The 14,757-nt window shown below is 32.2% G+C and overlaps 1 protein-coding gene across 6 annotated transcripts in view; it reads right to left on the reverse strand.

The window, feature by feature from the left end:
* Positions 1–14,757, reverse strand: part of PPIP5K2 (diphosphoinositol pentakisphosphate kinase 2) — a 77,716-nt gene that overhangs the window by 43,397 nt on the left and 19,562 nt on the right. For all 6 annotated transcript variants that reach the window (XM_021713725.1, XM_021713723.1, XM_021713721.1 and 3 more), the window contains exons 5-16: positions 13,552–13,706; positions 12,267–12,368; positions 10,959–11,120; positions 9,639–9,760; positions 8,806–8,907; positions 7,649–7,735; positions 6,597–6,672; positions 6,401–6,510; positions 5,089–5,174; positions 3,939–4,064; positions 3,675–3,796; positions 3,235–3,417 (exon numbers count right to left, since the gene is read on the reverse strand). In XM_021713725.1, the coding sequence (XP_021569400.1) occupies positions 3,235–3,417; positions 3,675–3,796; positions 3,939–4,064; positions 5,089–5,174; positions 6,401–6,510; positions 6,597–6,672; positions 7,649–7,735; positions 8,806–8,907; positions 9,639–9,760; positions 10,959–11,120; positions 12,267–12,368; positions 13,552–13,706 (1,433 nt within the window). The remainder of the gene's footprint in view (positions 1–3,234; positions 3,418–3,674; positions 3,797–3,938; positions 4,065–5,088; positions 5,175–6,400; positions 6,511–6,596; positions 6,673–7,648; positions 7,736–8,805; positions 8,908–9,638; positions 9,761–10,958; positions 11,121–12,266; positions 12,369–13,551; positions 13,707–14,757) is intronic.

The raw sequence follows: 14,757 nt of genomic DNA on the forward strand, positions 1-14,757 counted from the left end.
TCTATCTTTATATAGCAACAACAATCAAAGAACAAAGTTTAAAAGATTTTAAAACTGTATAATACCAATTACTTTGGCCTAAATCTACCAAAAATGTGCAAGACTGCTACGCAGAAAAATCATAAAACACTAATGAGAGATATTAAAGAATATTAAATAGATGAGCTATATTACAATATTGAAAGACTAGGTAACAATATGTAAAATTGCACAAGTTATAGATTTAATACAATCTCATAAAAATTCCAACAATATGTTTGGTCAGTTTATTTCAAAATTTACATGAAAAGCCAAGAAACACTCGAAGAAGGATCCATGTAGGTGTAGGGAGGTCTTATTCACTGGCACAAACAACATCAGACTGCAAAGTCTAGAAATAGATCACTCATATATGATAAAGATAGTACTATAGAGTAGTGAGGAAAGAACAGTCTTTTCAGTGTGTAGTGCTGGAATACCTAGATGTACATACAGTTGCAGGGGAAAATTAACCTTGACACCTGTACCTCACAGCACACATAAAAATCAATTTTATCTAGACTGCAGACAAAACTGAAGTACAAAACAGTAAAACTTATAGACGGTCAAATATATCTTATGTCATCTGGTAGAAAAAGATATTTAAAAAAAATACACTAAAGTCCATTGACCATATAAAAAAATTGAACTTGGATTTCATGAAAACTAAAAAAACTTCTGCTTATCAAAAGACATCATAAGACTCAGATTAGGTGATGGTATCTAGAACACTTATAACAAAGAAGTTACATATCTAGAATATATAAAGAACTTCTATCACTCAATTTAAAAAAAAACACACAGATTCCTAGAAGAAAGGACAAGATCCTTGTTTTTATTAAAGAGGATATCTAAATAGTCAATAAACATTAAAACCACAATGAAGTACATTCTACGTACATCCACCAGAATGGCCAAAATTGAATCATCTGAGAATCCCAAGACTGAAGAATATGAAGCACAATGACAACTCTCAGAGACTTCCAGTGGAAGTGTAAATTAGTCCAATGACTTTGCAAAACAGTTTGACATCATCTATTAATATTGCACACAAGTATACTGTGGTTTATAAAATTTCTATTCCTAAAATATACTCAAGAGAAACATATGCTCATATGCACTGGGAAGTACACAGGATATCCACAGAAGCTTTTTTTTTTTTTTTTGAGTTGGAGTCTCACTCTATCGCCCAGGTTGGAGTGCAGTGGCATGCTCATGACCACTGCCCTTGACCTGCTGGGCTTAGGCGATCCTTCTACCTCAGCCTTCCAAGTAGCTGGAACTACAGGCATGTGTTACCATGCCTGGCGTATTTTTGATTTATTGTAGAGACGAGGTCTCACCAAGTTGCCCAGGCTGGTCTTGAATCCCCGGACTAAGGGAATCCTCTCGCCTTGGCCTCCCACAGTGCTATGCCCGGCTGTCCATAGCAGCTTTAATCTTAACCCAAAACTGTAACAATAATAGAAAGCAAATATAAACTGTAGTACGTTCATAAAATAGAACATGGGTCAAGAAACTATCGCTTGCTGGTAAAATGTGTCCTGTGACATAGTGCATAAGCTAAGAATCATTTTTACATTTTTAAAGAGAAGTTAAACCTTTTTTAAAAAAAAGTAACATATTTACTATCTGATCTTTTATAGAAAAAGTCTGCCAACCCCTGAAATAGAATACCACACAACATTGATTATATTAACTATGACATTACTCAATAATATGGTTGCATTTCACAAATATAATATTTAACAAAAGAAGTCAGACATAAAAGAAAACATATTCTAATATATAAAGCTTAAAAAATAGCCAAGGTAAATTAGTTCTGTAAAGTTATTATGGAAAACAGTAGAAACAATGCTCAAAAAACTAAATATAACTACCATATGATCCAATCCCACTAGTGGGTATGCAGCTAAAGGAAAGAAATCAGTATATCAAAGAGATATTTGCATTCCCATGTTCACTGAAGCATTGTTCACAATAGCCAAGATACAGAATCAACTTAAATATCTATCAACAGATAAATGGATAAAGAGAATATGGTAATATATACACAAAGCCATTGAGCTAATTTACATTCCCACCAGAAGTCCCTGAGAGTTGTCACTGCTCCACATAATCTCTAATCATGGGATTCTAAGATGATTTAATTTTGGTCATGCTGGTGTATGCACCTAGAATGTACTTGTGCATAGGTAATGTACTTGTGCATAGGTACCTTAAAAAAGGAAATCCTATCATTTGCAACTGCATGAATGAATCTGGAAGACATTATGTTAAATGAAATAAGCCAGGCACAAAAAACTATTTATTATCAACTTGGCGAGACCTCATTGCTACAGTAAATAAAAAAATCAGCTGGGTGTGGTAGCACATGCCTGTAATTCCGGCTACTCGGAAGGCTGAGGCGGAAGGATCGCCCAAGCCCAGCAGGTCAAGGCTGCGGTGGCTGGGAGCGGCCACTGCACTCCAGTCTGGGCAACAGAGTGAGACTCCAACTCAGCAAAAAAAAAAAAAAGTTTTATCTTACTTATATGTAGAATCTAAAAAAGTTGAACTCATAGAAGCAGAGAGTATAATGGTGGTTTACTAGGTACTGGTGGAGGGAAGGGGCTGGGGAGATGCTGGTCAAGGAATACAAAATTTAGATAAGAGGAATAAGTTCAGGAGATCTATTGTACCATATAGTGGCTATATTCATAGCAGTGCATTCCCATAGTTATTGCAGTATAATATTGTATTACTGAAAATTGCTAAGAGTAGATTTTAAGTGTTCTTATCACAAAAAATAATAAGGATGTGAGATAATGCTTATGTTAATTAACTCAATTTAGCCATTCCACATGTATACATATTTCAAAACATCATGTAGCACACAATAAATATATACAACTTTTATTTGTCAATTTAAATAAACAAATAGATTCAAAGTGGCTAGAGATGTGTACTTATCCAAATTAAGTGTTCTAGATGCAATAGACTATGAAAAAGAACAACATAAAGTCAGGACAGTTGTTATTTTGTGGAAATAGGGAGCAGGGTTACAATTGGGAAGGGGGACACATGGGTCAGTTGTTCAAATGGTCTAGTTCTCTACCTGGAGGGTGATTACATGAGTATTTGGTTTATAATACAATAAACTCTAAATTTATGTTTTATACACTTTTCTGTGTTTGTGTAATATTTCACAACATAAAAGAGTTTACTAAAACCTACCTTTTCATAATCTTCAGCAGTAAAATCTCTGTCTTTCTGAAGTATTTCATGAAGCCTTGCTTTCACACGTTGCTGACAACTGCTCAGAGAGTCACTGTCACTATCCAAAAGACCATTCATATTTGCACTTTTCACCATCTGAACAAGAATGGGTGTAAGCTCTCCTTCTAGAGCTAATAGCCCCTAAACATATTAAATAAAGCCAACACAGGTAGATTAAAAAATGATATGCAAAATAACAGAAAGTATCATAATTATGTTGTTACATGCTGAATTTCATAAGGTAAAAAGTTTGCAATAAATAAACTTTATTCGTAATATAATTCAGGCTTCACTTGAAGTTCCAAATATGGAATTTAAAAATACTGCCTTAGTAAAAATGCCTTAAAATGCAATATTAGATAAAAATTCTAGTAATTCTTTAAAAAAATTATATATACCTTTGCAAAAGCAGCTGCAGTCATCTGGACCCGTCCTTCATCAGAGGCATATATTTTGAGGTCATGTCTGTAGGTGCTATGTAATCTAAGTAAACCACAACCAGGAAATCCTGCATAATCTCCTGAAAACAAATCCTCAAATCACTTAAGCTATATTTTTATTTCACTGTATTTCTATAATATTTAATAACATCACAAAGTAAATGAGGATGCAAAAGTACAACTTGTGAAATTAATTAAATTTTTTAAAATGCCAAGATTTACCTTGACCTCCAGGATACATACACCTGAAAGCTCTTCCAAGTTCTTCAGCCTGGACCCTGCCTGCAGGAGTTAATTCTCCTCCCCATTTTAGAACCAAAAGTAAGGATGGTTCTTCTCTCCGGCTATCTATGACACATATGAATTTAAAAAAAAAAATGCTAAGTTTGTTTCTTTAAACACACATATATTAAGATTAATTTTTTTCTCTGTGCTCTCTTCTGCAGTATCTAGTATGTTTAAACCATGCTGCATTTAAGATAATCATTACTTCAATTTTTGCTACTATATTAATGCCACTGTTAATAACCCTATAGATCAATCCTTCCTTGAACATCTGATTACATCCTTGGTATAGATTCTTATAGGTAAACTAAGGGTCAAAGCATAGAAAAATTTTTTGATGTTTTTGATATATATTGCCAAATTACATTTCAAGAAGTTGTGTCAATTTATACTTCTACTAGTAGACTAAAATCCTGTAACAATGTATTCTCATTAGCATTCTTTGCCAATATGATAGGCAAGAGAAGTTACTACCATTATCATTATTATTTTATTGGTCATCTGCATTTCTCCATGAAATAATTTCCCCAACCCCAGTCTTTTTCTTTTGAAAGGTGAATATATTTGTGGACTTTGTGCTGCCTGCTCTTAGGAGACCAACCTTAGTTAAAGGCTTACTCTGGAGGAGAATATCAATTTATCTCGAAACCAGGCTAATTGCATATTTTTTTACATTTTCTTTTCGTACTTCTTGAACTTTATTCTGTATACTCTCCCTTTTTTTATCAAAAGGGGAAGATGGGCTCATTAAATAATAGTTATATGTCAAAAAGCTTTCTGAAAAAGCCCAGAGTAAAAGGGAAGTGCTAAACAGTTCTCAAAATAATAAAATCTAGTATTTACATATGAGGGGGACACCCTAAAATAGTAAGTAATATAATATATCCTTTATGTAAAGAACAGAAGGTAAAATATGATATATTTTCTGAAGTCATTGCAAAATGACAGTTAACAAAATTCTACTTTATTTTTCCTTTACTCAGCCTGCCAATCCCTAAACCATTAAACAGAGGACGGCGCATAGGTTATCAATAGTGAATAGTAAGTCGCCATATTTAAAACACAATATTCATTAAGAATAGTATACCTTCCTCTTCACTAGATGTTTTAGGACACCCATGAGGGAGATAGGTCAACTGAACCTTACGATTTATTCCAGAAAAATGGCCATACCTGAAAAACAAAATGTCAAGCAGAATAGACCATGTGGAGAAAAACTAATTCTCACATGTTAATACCCCTTCTATTCATAACTGCCTTGTTGAATTCCTCAAAATATCCTCGCAAAAAATTTCATATATAATCATTATTAACCACATTAGAGACAAAAACACAAAAAATTTTTTTACAAATGTTAGACAATTCTGAAGAGATGACACAGTATAGAACTATGTAAATATACAAATGTGTGTGTTTTAAAAATAAAGGAAATAAGATAATAAGAGGTGAAATATATAAAGCTAACAACAGGAATATTGGTGGGTATCAATTCTACTTGCTTAAAGCACAGTTGAACTGTTTTTATTTAAAAGCATTGAATCTGTGATAAAGTTAGCAATGAATGTGGCCTTCACTCTAGAAGTATTTCACACAAGATACAAATTTGATGTCGTCTTTTCTCTTGTTGAAATTCAAAGTAAAACTAAAACAATAAACTCAATATAGCAATCTATTTTCTCACATTAGATTTTCCCTTAATTCTCCTCAGCTAGAGAGATAAAGAAAAAGATCACACTGTGAAAGAAATTAAAATGGAAAGTTACATATGAGGAAGAATCCCCCAAAATGGAATTTATTTATTAAAATTTGTGTTTGTTCTTACATGTTTAAACTTAAGTCACCTTCAAAGTACTCTCCGTTTAATACAATACGCCTGTGAAGATGCTTTTCCACTGCTCAAAACAGTTTTTGAACTCATCGATTGTGATGACTTTTAGTGCTTCTGCCGTTTTTTGTTTCACCTCCTCTACATCAGCAAAACATTTCTCTTTGAGGACTTTTTTCATCCAGGGAAACAAAAAAAGGTTGCTTGGGGCAAGATCTGGTGAATAGGAATGGTGGAGCATGGGGAGGTCATGCAGTTTTTGGTCAAAAACTACTGAATACTCTGCACACTGTGGGCAGGTGCACTCGTAAATCACCCATCATGAAACGGGCAAAAGTGTTCAAAGATTCTCAAAAAAAATTCACTGAAGCCAAATGCAGCCTCCTACAACGCTGGCTGGTACACTGATGCCGATGGGGTCCTAGAGCACTCACATAGCAGGGGAAGTCTGTAATATTAATACAAGGAACATACCCTCCAAAAAATAATTCCAGGTTTTTTGGGTTCCCCTCATATATAACAAAGAAGAACTATAAGTAGTTCCCACAATTAAGGGTTTCAAAAAGATACTCACATCTCTAATACGGTCTTAAGTTGTTCAAGTTTTGGCTTGTTTTCTTCAATTTCAGAATCATTATTTTGTCCCAGCTCCATAAGAAGCTGCCGTGCAATATCCAGCACTTCCTTTAAATAAATTAATGAAGAATTGAATTTTTATGTAATTTCACCATTAAAAATTTGAAACTCAACAAGAAAGCAAATATACTTGCCTGTAATTGTTTTGGCTTTTTAAGTTTTAATTTCCCTGATTTATATCCATCACACTTTTCAAAAAGATCAAAAAATCTTTAAAAAGACAGAGCACTGTTAGTCACTTGCAATAAATATTATTACCATCATATAATTAAACTAATAATAGTAAATAATAGTTATGGGATTAGAACTTGCAGTCTATGAATTTCAAGTACTGTGTCTCCTATTTCACTATACATGCTGCTCCTCTACTTTGAGTAACAAAATCTAGAACTTTCCTAAGCCATTTCAAACTAATAATCAACATGTTACTTTTAACAGTTTTCTCATGAAAACTTTTTCATGAACCAAACATACAGTTATAATGCAAAATATAATATATTCTCTGAAGTCACTGCAATCAAATTAAAAAATGCCTGTGTCAACACAATGGCTGAGGTTTTCAAATTTATCATCTCCAAACTGAACAAACACTGGATAGAAATAACAGAAATGTTCATTCTACGAATTTTCTTCTAAAAGGCTGAGAGGTTAATGACTGTCAGAATGCAATACAAAAGAAGGCTAAAGATTAACTAGAACACCCTTAAAAGAAGGGTGAGGTGAGTAGACTGCCCGAGCCCGCAGGTTCGAGACCCGCGTGAGCAGGCAAGACCTCATCTCTACAATAAAATCAAAAAATTAGCCAGGTGTGGTGCGCCTGTAATTCCAGCTACTCGGAAGGCTGAGGCAGAAGGATTGCCAGAGCCCAGCAGGTGGAGGCTGTGGTGGCCAGGAGTGGCCACTGCACTCCAGTCTGGGCAACAGAGTGAGACTCCAACTCAAAAAAAAAAAAAAGAAAGAAAGTCAGATCAGATTGATATTATATTTATCGATACTGCCACAATAATTTTCAGATGCTGACATATGTAAGTATTTTAAAGGAGTTTTATATATATTCAGTGGTTCAAATATTAATGTCAAAAAATGGTACATAATTCTACGTGATATAGTAACCAAAAAAGCTTATCACTTATCAGGAATCTTAAAATTACACCATGAGTGTTATATTATTCCTCATAAAACATACTTTTGATGTCTCACTTCCATTTTCATTTTTTGCTTTGGTGTTCGATCCCCATGACGTATAACAGCTATGACACATCTAAGTTCCATCCTAAAATGAAAAAAAAAAGTTCTTAATTTTCTACTAAAGATTTGTGTTATACAATTCAGATTAATACAAAGATCTTATCATTTATTTAGAGCCATCGTTTATCATTTCAAGAGTATCTCCATGAAGAATAGTACTTATAATAGTATAGTGTTAATTTTATGACATCAAATCCTAAAAAGAGTGTAAGAAGCTGGGGGAGGGAGGCAACATTAAGCTATATAATATAATAGCTTTTCTTCTCTAGAGATGGCTACATTAACTCTGGGATAAAAGTAAATAGACTACAATACCATTAAATCATTACAGACTAAGACTTCTTTAAATCAAAACAAAATAAAGTTTTACATGATGGCTGCTATATTTATATATTTGCTAAATTTTGTCCAGGTAAGAAGAACAAGTATTTAAAGCTTATATTATTGGAAGATATAACTATTTTAGAAGTACGCTAGAGTTAAGAGGTATAATCTACGGTTTGGCAGAGTGTGAGCTGCAGAACCTAATCCTATAGGACATTAATAAAGTTATTCTGAAAAAGAGTTTGTATTAAGTATGAAAAAATGCCAATTTAAAAATAAAATTCAATAGTTTTTCCTCTAATCAGCACTTCTCAGAATATTTAGTAAGCTAATGCAAATCCCTGAGTTGCGAATCAGAAGCATTCAGTCAACAGACCTGAATTGAAAGGAGTAATTTTCATTAGAAGAGTGTTAAGAAATAATTTGGCAATATTTGTCTAATTAATTTACCTCAAGATATGACTTCAGAGAGTAAAAGTTGTATGACTACTATGAATCTTTAAGTTACACATCTATTAACGCCTTTTATTTTCAGGGCTTGATCAAAGAGTTCTATAATAATCTAAGCACATTTCAGTATTTTGTTTGTAATAATATAAAAAGCTAGCTTAATGGACCCTTATAAAAGCATATAATCAACTTCTCCATCTTTAATTTGAAAACATACACAGTAAAGTGTCTAATAATCATACAGTAATTTAATTTTCATTGTATAGCACAGATTAACAAGGAAAATCCAAAGAATTCTAAATGAAAATTATTCAGACTTACATAGTTCCAGATGTAGTTGGTACAATTGGGATATCTTCAGCTTCTAAGGGTATCGACCAGGGGATGTGAAACTGTGGAGCAAGCTCTCGCATTACAATATTTCTTCAAGACAAAAAGGAAAAAAAGTTTAAAAATTAGTACACAGTAACACAAAACTAGATACTTGATGCAATGACAGGGAATAATAAGTGTCAAAGTTAAATTATCTAATGATTATATCACCTAAAAAATAACCCAAAACAATCAATCCTGGTCAAGAAAAATTTTTATCAGCAGTTCTAAACTGATATATTAGAAAACAGCAATGGGATACCACAAATTTAGGATTATCTCCTTATTTACTTTAGTTTTAAAATATAAATCAACACTGGATTTAAATAAATCACCATAATTACATCATATCTAATATACATTCTAGAATCCAAGACTGTCTATTCCAAGTATGTCTATTTTACTCTATTTCATGAAGTTAATTTTGGACCATTAAGTTACAAAGTTTTTTTTCAATTATAATTATAGGGCAAAAACTTGAGGTAACAAGTATGCCAATAAATAAGTTGTTTTGATTAATAATCACTATGTTATAGCATTTGTAAATCTGTAAAGTTATAATACCTTTAGAATTTCATCTATATTGATCATAAATTAATGTCTTTGATAAGCCAAAGTATAATTCAAGATTTGGTAGTCTTTAGGAGTGCCATTTTATAAACACTGTTTTTTTTTTAACTCTGGAATGCTTTAAAAACCCTTAATCATTTAATGTTAATTATTTAGTTTCTGAATAACTAGTGTGAAGATAAAGAAAAGAAAAATAATTTTAAAATTCTTACCCAAGTATTTTTGCACAATCATCATAATACTTCATGGAATTTTTCACAAAACTGAAGCCATTGACATCACAGACATAGGACTGTCCATTGGCCCGTAACAAATCAAAGCCACAAACAGTTTGCTATTTAAAATAAGTTATAAACTTATTTAATTTCATTTTCATTTAAATTATTAAGATTCACAGTTTTCTAGTCTTAACAGAGCCTATCAAATTTTATAAATGCCCAAAAAGCGTATTACTGTATTTTGGTCTACTTCATAATAAGTAAGAAATAAAACAAATTACTTATTTGTAACTTGTGTACACTGAAAATATGTTATATATGCCATATGTTTATTTAAGTTTCTTATCATGAAGTAGATGTAGAATAATAATGTGTAAGGGACAAAAGAAGCCAAAAAATAACACAGTTCTTCAACATTTAATTTAAAACCAAACACAAAATATTTGAAAGTTCTGATAAAAAATTTTCACACTAACAGAAATTACATCACATTAATACAAAAAAACAGGATAAAATACCGTTTTGAAGATATATCCCAGGGGAAATGTCCAATTATCCCTGTGGTGTTTTAAACCCAACAATCACATATTTGTGAGCACCTGGCTCAAGCCTGTAATCCCAGCACTTTGGGAGGCCGAGGCCAAGAAAATCGTCAGAGTCCAGGAGTTCGAGACCAGCCTGGGCAACTTGGTGAGAGCTTGTCTCTACAATATATGTATATAAATTAGTGTGGTGGCATGCGCCTACAGTTCTAGCTACTTAGAAGGCTGAGGCAGAAGGATCACCTGAGCCCAGCAGGTTGATGCTAGGGTGGCTGTGAGCAAGCCCACCGCACTCTAGTCTAGGCAACAGAGTAAGACTCTGACTCAAAAAAAAAAAAAAAAGGTCTATGTATTGCTTCCATGAACATCTTTTATCATATATTAGGTCAAAAATTAGATTGTCAAGGCCAGAATACTGAGGACAATTTTTATTCAACAAAAAAGTTTTACATGTTTACAAGTTTAAATTCTATGAAAGTAATACTTATATTCAGCTTTTAAAATTATGTTAGACAATACCCCTAAACACTGGTTAGTTGAGCTACTCCCTATAAGTTTAATTTCAGAATTAATTGATAGGGTTTCCTTTTAAAATGATACAGAAAGAATATATTGGATATTGGCACTACAAAAATTTCTTGAAAAGTGCATAAACCATTCAAATGTACTTTCTCAGTTTAATTCTCCAATTATAAGCCCAAGTAATATCTTGTTCAAAAATAAAATTAGATTTCTTTTTATAAGGTTCTACATGGCTTGTATAACATCTTACCTTAAAAGCAAGGCAGACTTTCCAAGCAATTAATTTCTCTCGTGCATTGAGAATAACAGGGTACCTTACTTCTTTTCCTTCACTATCTCGCTCTACTTTGCCATCAAGTGCTGGAGATTTTCGAGCTTCAGCATGGGCATAATCTGGACCTACTGTATAAACCTTTCACAAATGTTTAAAAATAAATAAATAAAGCCAGCAGACAATAATCCCCCCCCAAAAAATCATTAAAAAATAGTTCAGAATCTAGACTATTAGAAAGACACATCTTTCTATATTCCATGCCAAAATTTTTAATTCATTCGGAAAGTTTATCAATAATTAATTATATGGCACAAATGGTAACATTAAGTTTCATGCTCCATGAAAAGCTATTATATTGAGTATTATCAGGGAATATTAAGTTATGTTATGATCCTTCTCTTCAAATTGTTTTAGTTTAACAAAGGAGAGATGCAAATAACTACAAAACATTATTTTTAAAAAAATCTGCCAAAAGAAAACTTTAAAAAGAATGGGGGCATAAATCCAAGTATAGACAAAAGAATAAAAAGCAGTCTAAGCAAGATAATAAATACAAAAGACAGAGGTGTGCAACAGCATGATGAATTCAGGCAAGGACAAGTTATTGGATATAATTTATATTGTAAGGAATGAGGTTTGTAAGACAGAGAACAGACTGTGAAATATTTTGTATGTCAGGCTAATGAATCTGATTATTAGCCCGTGGTCAATAAGGATCCACTAGAAAATTTTAAAGAATATATTCTCTGATCAGATTTTTCCTTAGAAAGAACACTCTGGTTATAGACAGACTGGCTGAAGGTAAAGCAATTAAGACTTTGTTACCAACTAAAATCACAGACATTTAATATCACATCACAGTTATCACAGATCTCAAAACATCATTTACACTAATCACTGCTTAGAAACTCTTAGCCCTGATGTTTTATTATTTAATGTTCTCCTAAAGATATATTACATATATCACAAGGTTGGTTTTTTTGATAACTATACGTCAATACAATGTGTTTTCCTCATAATCTTGAGTGTTTTAAGCATTTAAGAACATTACTCTTAAAAAAGGGTCCATAGGCTTTAGACTGCCAAAAGTGTTCACAGTACAATACATTAGGAATCCCTACTAAAAAAAGAAAGAGATCCAGAATAGAGGTTAGACACAGCTAGTTAAAGGGTTACCTCCTTTTCTGAGATCACTGGTAAACTCAAACTCTACGACAATCAACCCTACCTTAACATCAGTTCTACCCTAATTACAAAATTATAATCTACTTTAATCAATCCTACCTTAACATCAGTACCATCTGTGGGCATAAACTCTTCATATATATATGAGCCTGTTTTTCGTACATTGCTTTCTGGGGAATAAACACTACTTCTACTGCCAATCTGAAAAGGAAAAAATGTCCACCAATACAAAATCAAATTATACTCCTCATTTTTATAATAAAATAATAAATAGTTTATCATCTATTTCTATCTTAGAAATTTTCAAATAAAATTTTTTATACGACAAATATTTCATGACAATATGTACTCAGCAGTATAATAGTCTCTGTTGTCACTGTAGCTTACATGTAAGTTACAGGGAAATATAATGAACACTAAGAATTATGTTTCTAAGACTCATCCCCGCTGCTGTGTATAACTTGTTTATTCATTTTTACTACTATATAATTTTCTATTGTATAAACATAGCAGAATTAATTCTCCTATCAATATATGCTTAGGTTGTTTTCCAGGGTTATTACAACAATATTGCATATTCTCATATTAACTTCTCATAAATATTCTCATATTTAACTTGCAAAGGTAATACCAAATCTTTTACAAACAATTTTAACAATTGAGAGTCTCACCAGCAATGTAAAACAGTGCCCACTGTTCTACATTTTTGTTTATATTTGGTATTGCTAGACTTAATATTTACCACTCTAATGGATATTAGAATAATCTCTCTTTATATTATTAATTTGCATTTCCATAATGTTTTAAAAAATATTCATGCACTTTAAATTCTGACACATTGCTAAATTATGTTCCTAAGAGGCTATGCTAACTTGCATTCTTGCCAGCAACATTTGAGTTTGTGCTTGTTTTCCACCTACCTCAATATCTTTTATCTTTATCAACCCAAAAAGTAAGACATCATTATATTTTGGCTTTAATTTGCATTTATTTTATAATGGGTACATTAAGTATACTTTCATGTATGGAAAAGTCATTCATGTTACTTTTTCTGTGAAATTTCTTTTTCTAGGACATTTTTCTTAAAGACTGCTGATATTTACCTAAATTTCTAGTTTGACGAATAGATACAAAGAGAGCAAAAAGAAAAATCAAGTAACGAAATTGACATGCTTCAGGCATAAATTTTGTTAAACAGTTAAATAACGAAAATGATGTTATGCTTTTTTAGCAAAGTATGATATCAGATTTCTGAATTTACCTCTAAATGAGGCATTTTCAAGAGTTCAATATTTAATCACAGTTAAATGCTTGGTTACTTTTAACAAAACTTATATAACAATATATGAAAGAAGTATTCATAGAAAAGGTTACAAATGTTTACCTTTCTAAAGAGTCTCTGACTTCCACCACCAGCTGATGTTGGATAATAAATGTAAACATTGTGATCTTCTGCACTAACAGGCTTTTCTACAAATGGCTTTTGGAAAACTTCCCCATTTACTTCTACATGATCTTCTCCTTCAATCAGACTGCATTCTATAAATCAAACATAATAGCAAGAAAAATTATACACTGTGTTGCATGATCTTAATACCATATTAGTAATATTATTTTTTAACTTTTAATTTTTTTATTTTAAAGATATAGGATACAATTCAGGGTTAGGTATACAAATTTTCCTTATGTAGGTACCCTTGTTGATGAGGTGTGCCCCCCCTTCCCCAGGCAGACTCCCACTATTGCCAATCCCGCTTACCCGCACTCCTCCTAGCAGTTTCCTGCTACTGCCAATCCTTTTCTTATAGTATTACGATAATTGTTCAAAGTTTGCTTATGAGTGAGAACATGTAACACTCAGTATTATACACTCTAAGTCTATCCAGGTTGCTGTGAAGTTCATGATTTTGTTCTTCTTTATGGTTGCGTAATATTCCATCATGTATATGTACCACATTTTTTAATCCAGTCCTCTTTTGATGGGCAGCATGGTTGGTTCCATGTTCTTGCTACTATGAACAATGTTGTGATAAACATACGTTTGCATGTATCTTTTTTATAGAGTGATTTGAGTTCTTCGGGTATATTCCCAGTAGGGGGATTGTGGGGTCATATGGAAGGTCGATTTTTAAGAATCACCACATTGTTTTCCACAGAGGCTGTACTAGTTTACACTCCCACCAACAAAATACCATATTATTATTGAGGACTTTTTTATTTTACTAAAAGAGAGATCACAAAGAAAAGTAAACTTGGATAATGTACTTACTTGATTTTAATTAAAGATATACATGCAAATAATATATGCCAAAATTAACGATATACATGGCATAAAGAAATTGGAGTTTAAAATTTTATGGACTTGCCATTTAGCACTACTATGCTACAGAATTCAAAGTTAGATATGAAATGATGCCATTAAGAAAAATTGAGAAGAAACTCCAGAATATCACCATCTTCTGAAAAATATATGTAATACTGATATACAGATACCACAAAACATAAAATTATTTAACCCAGAAAAGTAACCCCTATGCAGAGTAAGCAAGCACGTTAATTAGGAAATTAATTTTTCATCTCTAGACAAATG

The sequence above is a fragment of the Carlito syrichta genome, unplaced genomic scaffold, assembly GCF_000164805.1.
Source record: "Carlito syrichta isolate Samal-C Ts95f unplaced genomic scaffold, Tarsius_syrichta-2.0.1 Scaffold304700, whole genome shotgun sequence".
In the NCBI taxonomy this organism is placed as follows: domain Eukaryota; kingdom Metazoa; phylum Chordata; class Mammalia; order Primates; family Tarsiidae; genus Carlito; species Carlito syrichta.